General features: G+C 45.1%; 2 protein-coding genes across 3 annotated transcripts; one reads left to right on the top strand and one right to left on the bottom strand.

Annotated features, from left to right (window-relative positions):
- The first annotated feature begins 631 nt into the window (after nt 1-631).
- On the top strand, nt 632-7,121 carry LOC103705616. Of its 2 annotated transcripts, XM_017842384.3 has the most exons (6): nt 632-1,010; nt 2,581-2,622; nt 2,699-2,771; nt 3,386-3,807; nt 3,885-4,837; nt 5,530-7,121. In XM_017842384.3, the coding sequence occupies exons 2-6, from the start codon at nt 2,601-2,603 to the stop codon at nt 6,928-6,930; spliced, it is 2,871 nt and encodes a 956-aa protein (XP_017697873.1). In that variant the 5' UTR covers nt 632-1,010; nt 2,581-2,600; the 3' UTR covers nt 6,931-7,121. The 2 variants fall into 2 exon arrangements, with proteins under 2 accessions (XP_017697873.1, XP_008787632.2); XM_008789410.4 differs by having other exon boundaries at nt 2,581-2,771.
- Nucleotides 7,122-7,567: 446 nt separating this feature from the next.
- On the bottom strand, nt 7,568-14,071 carry LOC120110620. Its single transcript, XM_039126187.1, has 2 exons — nt 10,900-14,071; nt 7,568-7,635 (listed from the first exon to the last, which is right to left on the bottom strand). The coding sequence occupies exons 1-2, from the start codon at nt 14,069-14,071 to the stop codon at nt 7,568-7,570; spliced, it is 3,240 nt and encodes a 1,079-aa protein (XP_038982115.1).
- Nucleotides 14,072-15,234: the final 1,163 nt, after the last annotated feature.

Here is a 15,234-nt window from a genome sequence, read left to right as displayed (position 1 = left end):
GTCTCATTTCTAACAATCCAAAATGTATTAATCCAAAATGTTTGTAGCGAGTGTCTCCACCTCTTCATTTGTTCATTATCACAAAGTGGTCATCCACAAAGAAACAATATGGCATGAAAAGGATATAAACTTGGAATTATGTAGGCGGGACAATTTGTTCTGAATGACTGGAAGGCTGGCTTCGGTACTATGGTGAGTCATTTTTGACGAAGTGGGTGCATCATTTCGACGGTGATGATCAGATGCATCATGAGGCCGATTCCGTTGTATTGCATGCTGTGAACGATGGCATTTTGGATCAGTTGCACCTAATGGCACAAACAACCCCAAAAAAACAAAACAAAAAACAAAAAAAAAAAAGACCTGCCCAAGCCCAACCCAAAAAACCATGATGGCAAAAGGGCGCAAATTTCACGTGGGCCCCATGGGCCGGATGCTGCCCTTTTCAACCGACCCACCTGACGGACGGCCGAGATTTTCCATCCAAAGGGCTGTCAGGTAGTACAGCTTCGTGGGCCCGGCAGCCCCCCGCCGTTCCGAAGGAGAATCCTCAAACTATGGTTAATTAAACCCAGTTAGTTTCCAGGGTTGAGGTTAGGGTTTTCTCTTTCTAGGGTTTGGGTTTCTCTTTGGCATGGTACGTGGTGGAGGCATCCCATTCGCCACTTTCCGTCTCTCTCCTCCCTTCTTTACTTCTCTCGCACACAATGCTGCAGGGAGATATGGTTGGGATGACATGTGACATGGCCAAGATTTCTTAACATATTTAAATCAAGCATATCTCGCCTTCCACTTGGATTCTCTCCCCCCTTCTCTCTCTTCCAAACCCTAGAGGAAGAAAAAGCTAGGTTTCTTCCACACCCTGTTGGCCTCCCAATTCCCATCGACCCGCAGCTTGTTTTGGCCCCAATTGGCCGGCTTCTTCGGCCGCGGAGTAGAAGGTGAATCACTGCGGAAGAAGTGATAGGAATTACTTGCTGTTCGCACGCTTATATTTCGCTCCAGTTGAGGTACTGAAGTTTCATTTCTTTAGTTGCTCTTCAAAACTGTCTCCACGCGTGTTTGATTTGTCGTGGATTTGATAGCTATGGCTGGTTTCTTTTGTTTGTTTGTTAAGAGTGGAGTGGGAGTTTAGATGGGATTTTTCTCTTCTATTCATTAGTTTGCTCATAGAATTAGCTTGGGAATTGATGGGTCTTGGATTCTGCTATTGCCTTTGGTTGCTTTGGGGTCTTGATAGATGATTTAGTGACGTGATCAGTGTCGAGATGATGAAGTGAACTTGGAGCTATTTGATAGGTAACTTGGAGCGACTCCTTATTTATGGGCTTTGGTTGGGTGCATTCTTTTATCGTTTGGAGGATTAGGTTTTTGGAAAAACGCGGGCTTCATGCGGTATGACATGAAATGTCTTATTTTCTTTCAAACTTTATAATTTATCGCAGAAGGGCGATTTGTTGAGAGTGCGCCTGTTGAAGCCTTCTGTTGTTGCCTTTGTACGCGTGATTTTATGATTCTAATGGGATTGGAAGTGGTGGATTATTAGCTGACCTGATATCTGGAAAGCTAAAGAAGCCACCATCAGTGTTATTTCATGAAGGAAGCATAATAACGTCTCTATATAAACCTTGATGTCTGTTGTATTATCTCGTTTTACCCATGATTTTATGTCTCGCTTGACTTTCAAGTTTCATTCTTCTCCCAGCTTAAAAATTTATCTCTTCTTCTTATATTTTATGTTGCAAATGCAATCTTGTGCTAGCAAAACCTTGCATTCCCTTGTTCTTTTCATGCCACTTATAATGTCATGACTGTATCTCATTGATTCGGCTTCGTTCGAATATTTATATACTGTTATCAGCTAGTGCTCATATAGATTACTACGCACTAGTAATGCAATAAGTGTTTTTTTTATTTTTTTCCAGTTTTTTGTCGGTGTGTTCTTCTGTGAGCAAAGTGCATTGTATCTATTGTTCCACGACTTTTTGGCACATTCATTTTTTATTTTCGTGATCCATGTTATGGCTGTTTTCCATTATGAATGCTATAGATATGTAGCTTTATTTTCTATCAGTTTTGCACGGCAAATATAATATTATGAGACCGTGACTTAGTTTTTTGAGCATTTGATCTTTTAGACTATCGTGAAATTTGGTTATATGGCATGGTCTAGTGAAATATTAACTCTTTCATAAGGCAAATGAATGTTATCATTTTTTCTTTAGCATGTGATGTTGAGAGTTGCTATGTAAAAGATGCAATGTATCATATGTAGATTTTTTACATGGCATTTGGCTTTAAAACATGTTTCCCTCTCATAGAGAATATGGTATGCATATCGGATAATGGAAGGTACGTAACAGTGCCTTCTGCAGCAGAACTGTCAGCTAAAAATGCACTAGATGGATCCTCATTAAAGATCTGCTAAATATTTGATGAAGAGTAGTTTTAACTAAAATTGGATATGTTTATGCAGTAAGCAGTCGTGCTTAGAATCGATGTTTCAGCTAAGTGTGGATTTTGGTAGTCTCCATAAACTTTCAGTCAATAAAGAAGCTGACCTTGTTATTATCAATGCAGGATGCACTGAAGTTATTGTTATGTTAGTTTCATGTGATGGAAGTAAGTTTTTTAGAGGAGCTAGACTTCAAAGGCAAGGAATCTGTTTTTGATTCTAATTCTTGTCATTCACTAGTAGAATTGAGATCCATCGAGCAAGCAGCAGCTGATGATGACGAAGAAGCAAACAAATGTGAACATTTTACTATTCGGTAAGCGTGCAGCTTAGTTACTCAGTAATTACTGCTTTCTTCTCTTCACTATTCTGAAATCAAGTAGAGGTTTTTCTTGATTTGGTGGAGAGATTGTAATGCTGGACTTTTGCTAACATCTTTCGCCCAACACAGATTGTTTAAGGTCAGATACAATATCTTATTCGCCATTCATGAAAGATAAATGCAGTTCCTTTTTGGAATTAAGTTAAAATTACAATAGTAGTACTTCACAGACTGCATTTCATTATGAAATATCAGTTTCCCAAATGTGAAACTCATTAAAAAGCACATTTTCTTTGCCTGCCTGCTTCTTATATGAGATGTTAGGAAAGTGGTAGTCGAGGCATTTTGTTAACCTCATCATGCAGCTTACTATTTGGCATCTTCATTTGCAAAATCTAATTTTCTATTAAGAATATTTTACTGCATGATGAGCAATAGACATCCCTTTTTCTCCTTTCTAAATTTTTTACATTTCAGAGTTAGTGGGAGGGGATATAATGGAAGGCCTAAGCCTTCCACACTTTTAAAGCTTCAAAGTAGCTATAGAGTTTTTTAACTATTTCTTATCTATTAATTCTTCTGATGAGTTATGCCTATCTTGAGCACAGTGGATATGTTGCGAAGGTTCGGAGGAGAAATGCAAAGGTTTTCTGGCCTTTACTTTCGCATCATAATCAGACATCAGGTGAACTAGCCAGCTCACTTCCTCCACTACCTGTTACTAAATTTAGATGGTGGAATTGCAAAAAGTGTCTTAGTGAGATCAGTACTCCCAAAGATTTGATAACAGATGGAGCAGTTACAAATGTTCAGAATGATGAGGTAAATACTTGCAAAACATCTTTTCTAATAAATACCGATGCAACAAATTTGCTTTCTGGCTTTCAACAACCATCTGAAGAGAAAATACTAGATGGAAGATTGGTTCAAACAGATTCTTCTGTTAACGTCAGTAATGGTGAGTGTAGCCCATCACTATGCCTTGACAAGAAAAAAAATGCATCAACGAGCCATGGCCTGACCAAAGAAGGTAACTCAGGCCCTTGATCACTTGCAGCTATGAAACTTCATGAGCTGATATGAATGCCTATACCTTGTTCTTCACAGGTCTCCAAATTCCCAAAGGTGGCCTTGATATATCTGAAGAAATTCAGAACCAGTCGAGGAAACCTACTATTTTTGCAGCAGAACCTACAGTTGCTCCAAAAGAATATGAAATGCCACTGGGAATAGACATCAGCATTCCAAAAGCTGATGCTCTAGCTGCTATTTCAGCTCATATGTCTGATCATGATTCGATGCGTTTGAACAAGAGGCACACCAAAGCATCTGACTGTAGCATGGGTTTGCCTAATTATGTCAATGAAAACCAAGATCCTTCCAGTCAACTTGGTAATTCATCTGGAAGATTTCACCATAAAAAGTCTCGGAAGGTGCGTTTATTGGATGACATCATAAGAAGTGAGGAGTTATGCGCGTCTAAAAAGGTTCACATTTTCAGTGGAGATACAGATACCAGTCAAATTAAGCATGATAATGATACACGGCCAGACACATCAAACTGGAAGCTTAAACATCCAGATAATCAAAGCCATCTAGCTACCCGAAATATTCAAGAAACACCAACCATGGAGACTTCCCAAAATGAAGATGAGGAGAATTCCCTAATGGATTGGCTGAAGAAAGTGTCTAGAAAGGCTGTTGGACATAAAGAGCATTCAGAAAACAAGCACATTGATGCTGCAGTTGGTATATCTTCCGGTTCATCTTCTGGGAAAGGACCAAACAGATATAAGTTACAAAGTGCTTTGGAAAAAGAAAATAAAATGCGTCCACTAAAACCTGGTTGGCCTTGCCTTGTGCCCCAACAGGATATTTTTAATGCCGAAGATGTATCAACCAGACTTCTCAATGCCAAAATTGATAATAATAAATCAACAGGATGCATAGTCTCTAAGAAGAGCCTGCATCGTGGCCCTGAAATTCCAGAAGGGACCAATACAAAGGCTATCTTGACTAATAAGAAGAATAAAGCAACTCCTGTTGAGGATAGGTTAAAGGTATGTGATTTTCTCTTCCTATTGCTAGTCTTGATTTGTGTATCTGTGTCTATTTGTTTTATCATTTAGTTTGTTTTTTTTAATAATTTTCAAGGCTACTTGGTAAGGGTTATTTTTTCCAAGAAATCTTTCCAATTTATGTCACTGTTCTACTAATTCTCTGCTCTAGTTTTTAGTTTGTTCGGTCATCATTCTTCTTGGTATCCTATTATGGAGGTGTGCATATCAATAGCATATAAATTATAACAAGGCTGTTTGAGCATCTAAAATGAAAAATTATTAGTGAGTATTGTTATTTCTCAGTCTTGATGAAATATGGTTCTCTAAGATAATTAAATTCAAGTTTAGAATAAATCTGCTAGATTTAGATACAGCGCTGCTAAGGCATTGTTGAAAAGGGGGCTTTATAATAGTTTTCAGATATCAGATGTATTGCTTAGCTCACTTTAGCTTGACTATGCTTAGAAGCAGGAACCTTACTGTTATATTTATGTGTTATACAACAATGATTCAGAGACAGACAGAGTTCATGGAGCAAATGTATGGTGGAATATGTTTCTTTTAGCTTCGAAACAAGGCGTTTTTTAATTTATAGCTAAATTCCTATAAATGTTGCAAAAATTCATGTATGGCAGTGATTGATGTATATTTTCAGGATTCTTTTGACACTTTTTGAGCACTGTGGCTTTCAGGTGAAGAAAAAAGCAATAAAGAAGCAAAAGACTACAAATATATGTGTACAGGAAGGTTTAGATGGCATCCCAATGGATATTGTTGAACTCTTAGCCAAACATCAGCACGAAAGACATCTGATGAGTGCTGGTGTTGCTGCTGAAAACATGTATAATCTGTCAGAAATGACTGGAAACATGAGGGATGATTGCAGACTAAAAGCCTGTGATTCTTTTAATTTTCGTAAACAGAACCTTCATATTGATCTGAATCAACAACCAACAGAGTTCCTGGAACTTTCACAATGTAGTGGAGATCCACTTAGTAGGCTGGAGCACCCTGTTACTGTCTCCAATGACACTGATGGGACATCAGTGCCATTAAATGGCACAGCCTTTGAAAACATCTCTAGGAAGCATTATGCTGACTTCAATTCTGTGAATGTGGTTTCACATGATTCATGCCTTGACCAAAGTCTGAAGACTGTAGATCAAAAGATTGATTGCCATGATTTACATGATTCAAAGTTTACCAGTTTTCAGCTTCTACTTGGCAAGGAAAAAGCCAAGTCATCAATCAGTGTATGTCCTGATTTGGCAGGAAATGGATGTCATTCTAGAACAATCGAGCCATTGGATTTACATGCTAATGAAACCATATCAGCATTGCATTTGCTCAGGCTAATGGATCGAACAGCAGGGTTGGGTGCATCAAATACAAATCAATCAAGATCTGTTTTAGAGTCTTACTTAAATTGTACCGATCAATTCAAGGAATTACAGGGGTTAGAATTTGGATTCGGAACTAAAGAGATGCCTAATCATCCAAGGGGAGCTGGGTACTCTGATCAAGATCAGCATCAAGGGAATTCAAGCAAGCCACTCCATCCAGTTCCTATAATCAGTGTTCTTGGATCTTTGTTGCACAAAGAAATTGTTACTAAATCAAACTATTGTCAAATTCTACAGGGCTTTCAGGCCAGGCATCCCAATGATTTGCCACTGCACAGTATTATTAAAAAGGTGAAAACAGATGCCTCTTACTCAGCCATTCAATCTGAAGTTCGAAAAACTATGACCTCTATGTACATGGGTGTAAATTCTAAAGAGATATTTTCTGGTTTAGACCCTGTTGCACACTCTTCATTGTCTCTTGCAAGGTATGAGATTGATCAGGCTGGAACTAGCAATAGGGATAGAGCAGTTCAGACTCTGAGAAGTCACTGTGAGTTTGGAAACTGTGTCGTTAATAGAAACCCTGCTGACTTTGCTACACCTGATGAAGATGAGTATATGGTAGGGAGCAATGATCCAAGAACCAGATATATATATCCTTCTCCAAAAAGCCTGCTGTATCAAACTCATCCAGATGGACGTGAGCAGCAGCTAGTGATGAAGCTCACTGCTTTAAAGGGCTTATGAGGAGCGAAGATTTATGTGAGTTTCAAACTTGATGTTGTTTGTAAGAGTTTCGATAGGCGTCTGAATTCCTTTAATGGTTATGTATGTATGTATGTATGTATATATGCATGCTTGGGATTTAGTTTGCTTGTATTAACCCTTGTCAATGTCATAGAATGGGTTTAAAAGTGGAGGCTGCTGCAATTGAGTTATTTAATCATGGCTGGGCTGACAACTCCGGATCAATTCTGTTAGGTGTACTGCAGGTAGGGGTGTAAATTAGCTGAGCCAAGCCTAGCTCTTGCTCAGCTCGTTTTATATTCAAGCTGAGCTCCTGCTACTCATGAACAATTTGTTTAAGAGCTAGGGTGAATTTGAAGTCATTTGAAGCTATCATTTGTATACTTTGGGCTAATATTCATGATTATATTTAATTTTACAGTTGTAATACATTATACTGTATATAGTCTAGATTATATTATAATAAATAATTATAAAATAATTATATTATCTATTATTGATTAAAAATAATAAATAAATAATATATTATTTATGTATTACTATTTTGAGTTGAGCTAAGACTAGCTCTAACTTGCTTGTTTTTTAAATGAATAAGACGAACTCAAGCTGAGCGACATACAAAGCTCTAATATCGTGCTTACCATGCCACCCTGTTATAGGTATAGGTGGTGGGGATACTCTCACACGGTTCAATGTCTGGAGATACTAGAAAATAAATTAAAAATTTTAAGAAATTCTAGCAAGGTTTATGATGAGCTCTAAGCAAAGATCAACCACTATGGAGATATAAAACAAGGCTAGAACTGGATGCTAGAATATAAGTTATATGAGCTCTAAGCAAAGATCAATTTCAATTCCTCCTCCCATTATCTTGAATTTATGTACTAATGGCAGTGTAAAGGCCCCATTTGGGGGAGCTGTTGGCAGTAAAGCTTTTAAAAGTAGAGCTTTTATAAAAAGTTGTTTGCTGTTTGATAACTATATTTCTAAAATGTTGTGTCACTTTAACATATGTTTGGTAAACAAACTGAGAAAATATTTTTGGTATGATAATATGACCATAAAGAACATTGCATAGTATTATACACCAGAGTATAATAAAATATAATATATATTAATATATAAATATATGATATAGTATAATATTACTGTAATGTAATATAATATTATTATAATATGGTAACATAATGTTGGGGGAAATACAGTTTTTCCCCAGCAGTATAGTAATCCCGCCCCTAAGAAGTTGCATAGCCGCCGACCTTGGACAGCCGAAGTCGGCGCCCGACCTCGGAACGCCCGGCCTCAGAACCTCCGACCTGGAGAACTCCCGACACCCAAGGTCTATTCTTGTCAACCACCTACTACGGCCGTACCCCTCCGAGGTCCGGCCGAGGGCCATATCCTGCCACTGCCCCAGCATTTATTGCGCATGACCTCTGCAAACCCCGGGTTCACTCAACAATTAATGCGCACCTCCGGCTTACTCCACAATTAATGCGCATCTCCGGCTTACTCAACAATTAATGCGCATGGCTCCTATTATCTACGGACCCACAGCTCTCCACGGCAAATCAGCTCAGCAGAGTCTAGTCAACTGCGATAAGTCTCTGATCTCGGCCTTACCTCCGACATCAATGCAATGATTCACCCGATCGTGTGCCAGCTCGGGTCGTACGGCGACCTTACCTCCGATGCCAATGCAATGATTCGCCCGATCGTGCGCCAGTCCAAGCAACATGCCGAGCCGTACAGCGGCCTCGCCCCATCACATCACAGGTAAACCGACCCCCCTATAAAACGGAGCTCTTGCTTCTCAGGGGGGACACACAAAATTCTACAGATACTATTCTCCTTCTTCCCCTCAAACACAGCTTGCCCCCTCTGACTTAAGCATCGGAGGGCCGGCGCCGGAAGACCCAGCCACCGGCTTTTCTGCAGACACCCAGACGGAGGACGCCGTGTTGGGTACCCGGGGACTTGCGGTCCCGATCCCCGGCCCAATCCTCCAAATGATGCGGCTCGGTTGCCTTGATGCTTGGGACCGACTTGTGGGTAACGTGGCTCTTCTTGTTGTCGTTGGCCTTCACCAATACAAAGTCCACACAAGGGAATGGCAAAGGGAATGAATCGATGATGTGGGGAAAATCAACTGAGATTCAATTTCCAAGAGGACAACGAATACATGGAATGGTTGGGTAAGGGACAGGAAGTGTCCTTGCCCTATCCTACGAACCTCTAAGGGGAGTGATATGCTCCTCCTTAGCCTAAGCCTTTCGGCCTTGACCCCTAAGGGACCTAAGGGATGAAACCCTTTACAAGATAGACAAATGATATATGTTGGAAAAGATACTAACTCGGCCTTAAGGGCCTCTACTTATAGGCCTAGTGCCTTATTGGCTTCATGCCTTCGGAATTCAAATTTGAATTGGCCGACTTCATTTGAATTTGAATTCAAATGTATTCGGCCATGTGCTTGCTTAATCGGCTGAGTTTGAATTTGAATGTCATCCTTCTAAGGAAGGTCTTCATGTGCTTGCGCCGGTTGCCATGTGCCGCTGGTTTGAATGGTTCTTGCTGTTGGGCTGATGGTGTTCTTTTGTGCTTGTTGCCCCTTCACGCGGATCCTTGACATGGCATGCTGTTGGCCTTTGGTTTGGCAGCCGGATGCATCTTGGCCGCCCATGATTCTGCTCGCCGGATAGCTATGGGAAAGCCTGCAGGCTTCCCCTTCGGTTTTACCTTGGCGCACATGGGATTTGCTTGGGCGGAGCCTTGGACGCCGCTGCTGGGGCTGCTGCCATGTGGCGCGGCCAGTTATGGCCGCGCGCCTGGTCGGGCGGCTCTGCTGGGCGCGCTGCCATCTGGCCCTGCTCGCGCGCTGGGTTGGGCGCTTCTGCTGGGCGCGCTGCTTTGTGGTCCCGGCCGGGCGTGATGCTGGGCGCCTTGCTTGGCTGCGCTGCCAAGTGTCCTGGCCTGCTGTTTTAGGCATAGCGCACTTGTCTTGATGGCTGCATTGCTTGGTCGGGCGCCACTTGGACTTTGGCCAGATTTCTGCTGCTTCGGCTGGGCGCATACATGCCATTGGCTGTGCGCTGGCTTGGCTCACCCTTGGCTGATATGGGCGCAATGTGCGCGGGCTCGTGCCGGGTTGCCGCTCTTGACCTTTTGGCTTGGATTGGACTCGGCCGCTTGGCTGGCTGACCGGGCTGTGGACTTGTTGCGCTCGGGCCATTTCTTCTTGTGCGTGCGTGCCTAGGTGCGCGCGCACGGGCTGGTGCCCCTGGACATCGGCCATGACCATGCCCATCAGTGGCATGCGTGAAGCAGGCTGCTGCGCGCGTGCTGGGTGCTGGCGAGGCATGTGCTGGTGTCCTGGCAGTGCACCGGGCCACTTTGGCTGTGGCGAGGTTCGGCTGGCAGAACCTCGCCAGGATGCTGCTGGCGCGGTCGGGTCGGCCTGGCGCTTGGGCGCGGGTCGGCCCGGCTGGAAGTCGGGCGCGCGCAGGGGCGCGCGCTGCTGTCTGGGCGCGGGCGCGCGCGGAGGCGGGCGCGGTAGGCTGGGCATGGGCGCGCTCGGGCGCGGGCGCTGGCAGTCGAATGCGCTCGGGCGCGGGCGCTGCAAGGTGGTCGCGCTCGGGCGCGCGCGCTGCAGGGCGAGTGCGCTCGGGCGCGCACACTGCTGGGCTGGTGCGCGCGGGCATGCGCGCTGCAGGGGTGCGCGCGGAGGGCCGCGCGCCTGCTGTGGCCTGTGGGCGCGCGGTAGGCCGCGCGTGGCTGGCACGGGCGCGCCGTGGCTGGCGCGCTGCTGCGGGCGCGCGCAGGAATCTGCGCGCGGCTGCTGTGGCCGAGACTGATGTCCTCCTTCCAAGCAGTGAAGGTCCGCTTCCTTGGGGCTTGGCTCGGTCATGGACTCCGGATTTGGGCTCGGCGGGCTGAGGTCCCCATCATCCCCCCCTTCTTGGAGAATACCCTTGTCCTCAAGGGTGGCATCAAGGACCGGGCTACCTTCTTTGCGTGACAATGCATCCGCTACCTTGTTTTCCTTCCCCGGTTGATAAATGATGTCATATTCGAAGCCAAGAAGCTTTACCAAAAACTTTTGCTGATACGGAGTGACGATCTTTTGAGTGAGGAGATGCCGAAGTGCTTGTTGATCGGTCACAATGGTGAAGCGTCTCCCAAGCAAGTAGGGTCTCCAAATCTTGACCACATGGACCACGGCAAGCATCTCCCGAGCATAAGTACTCCAAGCCTTCTTTTGAGGACCGAGAGCCTTTGAAATGTAGGCCAAGGGCCTCTTGTTTTGTGCTAGGACCGCACCAATCCCTTCATTGCTTGCATCCATGTAGACTTCGAATGGTTGACTAAAGTTGGGAAGAGCAAGCACCGGGGTTTGAGTCATGGCCCTCTTGAGTTCTTCAAAGGCTTGCTTGGCGGTAGGAGTCCATTCAAAACCATCCTTCTTGAGCATGTTGGTAAGGGGTTTGGCAATGAGGCCATAATCCCTCACAAACCTCCTATAGTAGCCGGTGAGACCCAAGAACCCTCTCAAAGCCGAAATGTCCTTGGGCAAAGGCCAATCGGTCATGGCTTCAATTTTGCGTGGATCCACCATCACACCTTGGCCGGAAACAATGTGCCCAAGATACTCAAGTTCCTCTTGCATAAAGGCGCACTTGGAAGGTTTGATGTAGAAGTTGTGTTCTTCCAAGATGCTCAAGACTTGATCAAGATGCTTCATGTGTTCCTCTTTGGACTTTGAGTAAACTAGTATGTCATCAAAGAAAACTATGACAAACTTTCGGAGATGAAGCTTGAATACCTTATTCATGGCCGCTTGGAAAGTTGATGGAGCGTTGCAAAGTCCAAATGGCATGACTAGGTATTCATAATGGCCGGAATGGGTGCGGAAGGCCGTCTTGTGGATGTCCTCCTCCTTCATCCGAATTTGGTGATAGCCGGCTCTTAGATCCAACCTTGTAAAGTATCTTGCACCATGGAGTTCATCTAGCATTTTGTCCACCGTAGGTATAGGGAATCGATCTTTGATGGTGGCTTCATTCAAGGCTCGATAGTCCGTGCAAAATCTCCATGATCCATCCTTCTTCCTCACTAGGAGAACCGGTGAAGAGAATGGACTTGTGCTTGGCCGGATCAATCCTTGCTTCATCATTTCTTCCACTTGTCTTTCGATCTCACCTTTTTGGAAGTGTGCATACCGGTAAGGAGGTACATTGATAGGCTTGCTTTCATCCTTGAGCCGGATTGGATGATCAAAAGACCTTTGTGGTGGAAGATGGGTCGGTTGCTCCAAGACTTTTTGGTGAGCTTCAAGTAGTCGGCGCACTTGCAAGGGAAGGTTGCTCATGTCTTCACTTGGCTGCGGTTGAGGCCCCCCCGCAGCCCCTCCTTGGTTGGCCATGACCACGGCGAGGCACAAGGCTCCCCCACGGCATAGCCTCTCAAGCAAATTGGCTTCACATGGCCGAACTTCCTTTGGATGTAGTGCAGTCCATAACTTCTTCTTGGTGCCGACTTTGAACTCCATCGTCATAGTCTTGTAATCGGTGATGACCTTACTAATGCTTCGAAGCCACGCATTGCCTAGAACCACATCTAGGCCAACAAGTTGAAGGACATGGAGATCAGCCATTATGCGGACCCCTTGGACATTGAGCCGCACATCTTTGACGATGGATTGGCATTGTAGACGATCTCCACTTGTTATCTTCACGTCAAATGGTTCAATGGCTACCCCCTTGAGTCCGATCCTCCGCAAGGCATCCGGGTTGATGAAGTTGTGTGAGGATCCGTTGTCAACGAGGAGTGATACCTCATGTCGTCCGATCCAAGCCATCATCCTCATCGTCGATGGTCGTTGCACTCCGGATAGTGCATGCAAGGATACTTCGGCATTCTCATGGGCTGATCTTGTGGCTTCATCTTCTTCGTCAAAGGTGCTATCTTCGGAGGATGAAGTAGCACTTGTATCGGCCTCATCTTCGCTGCTCACAAGATGGATGGCGAAGGATTGGCCGGGCTTGCATTGGTGGCCTTTCTCCCATTTGTTGCCGCACTTGAAGCATAGGCCTTTCTTGATGTACTCTTGCAACTCCTCCCGGTTGAGCTTTCGGACTTCATTTTGAGGTGGTTTGGAGGTCGTTGTTGCAGATTTTTGAGGCTTCATTGGCAAAGGTTTGGAGTCTTTGTGGTTGCTTGACTCCTTGGTTGGCCGCCGGTCATGGAAGGTGTTTTGGTCCATGATTTCGGCCATCCTCATGGCCTCTTGAAGCTTGGTAGGTTGCTTGAGCTTGATCTCCTTGGATAGCCACGGTTTGAGTCCAACCACGAACGTTCCAAGGAGTGCTTCTTCGGACCACCCTTCCACCATGGTTTGTAGTTGGCGGAATTGGTCGATGTAGTCATGAACCTTGCCTTCTTGCTTCAATTTGGCCAATTGGCCATGATGATTGATGGTCGGCGACGGTCCCCATTGCTTCAAGAACTCGTCCATGAACTCCGTCCATCCCAATGGATTCTCCTCTCTAGCATAGAGGTTCCTTAGCCACCTCCACCATCGGTTGGCCCTCCCCTCCAAGTGATAGGAAGCTAGAGTCACCTTCTCCTCCCTAGGAATTTCGTACACTAGGAAGTATTGCTCTACCCTATCCAACCACTCATAAGGGTCACCTCCTCCAAAAGTAGGAAAATCTATCTTCGGTTTCCGGATCCTATCATGCCGATCCGAAACCCTATCATCATCTTCCTCTCTTCTCCTCCTTTCCTCTCTTTCTCTCCGGCCATAAGGCCTTCGATGAAGAGGACTCCTTTGGGGCTCACTCTCTTCTCCCTCATAACCTCTTGGCCGATCCTCCTCATGGATACCATCGGCCCATCTCTCGAATGTTTCTTCTCTCCCACTCCTACTTCCTCTTCTTCTTCTCTCATTTCGGAGCCCATCACTACCATTGCTCTCCCTCTCTCCATTTCTTCCTTCTAGCCTTTCGGCATTGGCAGTGCTCTCCCTCCTCATCTCGGTCAATGTCTCCATCATCCTCTCTAGGACATTGCCTAACCTCGCACTACTCCCCTCAATGGCTTCAATTATCTTTTGGTTGTTTGAGTCTCCTCCCGACTCCATGACAACCCTTCTATTTTTCTCCCTTTTGAAAACCAATCCGAACCTCCTATGGCCGTCACCCAAATGATGATCCAGCCCTCCGAAAGTAGTATTACAAGCAATGCACTCACCCCCAATTAGATCTTACAAGATGAAAAAGAAAAACAAAGATCTAATTTTCAGATCTAAGAGATATTACAATGAGTGTGTAGATCCGAAAGAGCTTACGTTACCACTTGAGATCGACCTTCCGTGGGTCTCAAACTAGTCGAGCTCCCGACGATCTCCTTGATGACTCCTCTCAATGAAAGCACCAGTGTTGGGTACCCGGGGACTTGCGGTCCCGATCCCCGGCCCAATCCTCCAAATGATGTGGCTCGGTTGCCTTGATGCTTGGGACCGACTTGTGGGTAACGTGGCTCTTCTTGTTGTCGTTGGCCTTCACCAATACAAAGTCCACACAAGGGAATGGCAAAGGGAATAAATCGATGATGTGGGGAAAATCATCAGAGATTCAATTTCCAAGAGGACAACGAATACATGGAATGGTTGGGTAAGGGACAGGAAGTGTCCTTGCCCTATCCTACGAACCTCTAAGGGGAGTGATATGCTCCTCCTTAGCCTAAGCCTTTCGGCCTTGACCCCTAAGGGACCTAAGGGATGAAACCCTTTACAAGATAGACAAATGATATATGTTGGAAAAGATACTAACTCGGCCTTAAGGGCCTCTACTTATAGGCCTAGTGCCTTATTGGCTTCATGCCTTCGGAATTCAAATTTGAATTGGCCGACTTCATTTGAATTTGAATTCAAATGTATTCGGCCATGTGCTTGCTTAACCGGCTGAGTTTGAATTTGAATGTCATCCTTCTAAGGAAGGTCTTCATGTGCTTGCGCCGGTTGCCATGTGCCGCTGGTTTGAATGGTTCTTGCTGTTGGGCTGATGGTGTTCTTTTGTGCTTGTTGCCCCTTCACGCGGATCCTTGACATGGCATGCTGTTGGCCTTTGGTTTGGCAGCCGGATGCATCTTGGCCGCCCATGATTCTGCTCGCCGGATAGCTATGGGAAAGCCTGCAGGCTTCCCCTTCGGTTTTACCTTGGCGCACATGGGATTTGCTTGGGCGGAGCCTTGGGCGCCGCTGCTGGGGCTGCTGCCATGTGGCGCGGCCAGTTATGGCCGCGC

The sequence above is a fragment of the Phoenix dactylifera genome, chromosome 4, assembly GCF_009389715.1.
Source record: "Phoenix dactylifera cultivar Barhee BC4 chromosome 4, palm_55x_up_171113_PBpolish2nd_filt_p, whole genome shotgun sequence".
Lineage (NCBI taxonomy): Eukaryota > Viridiplantae > Streptophyta > Magnoliopsida > Arecales > Arecaceae > Phoenix > Phoenix dactylifera.
The sequence above is the reverse complement of the archived record's forward strand: the minus strand, read 5'-3'. Positions and strand labels throughout refer to the sequence as shown.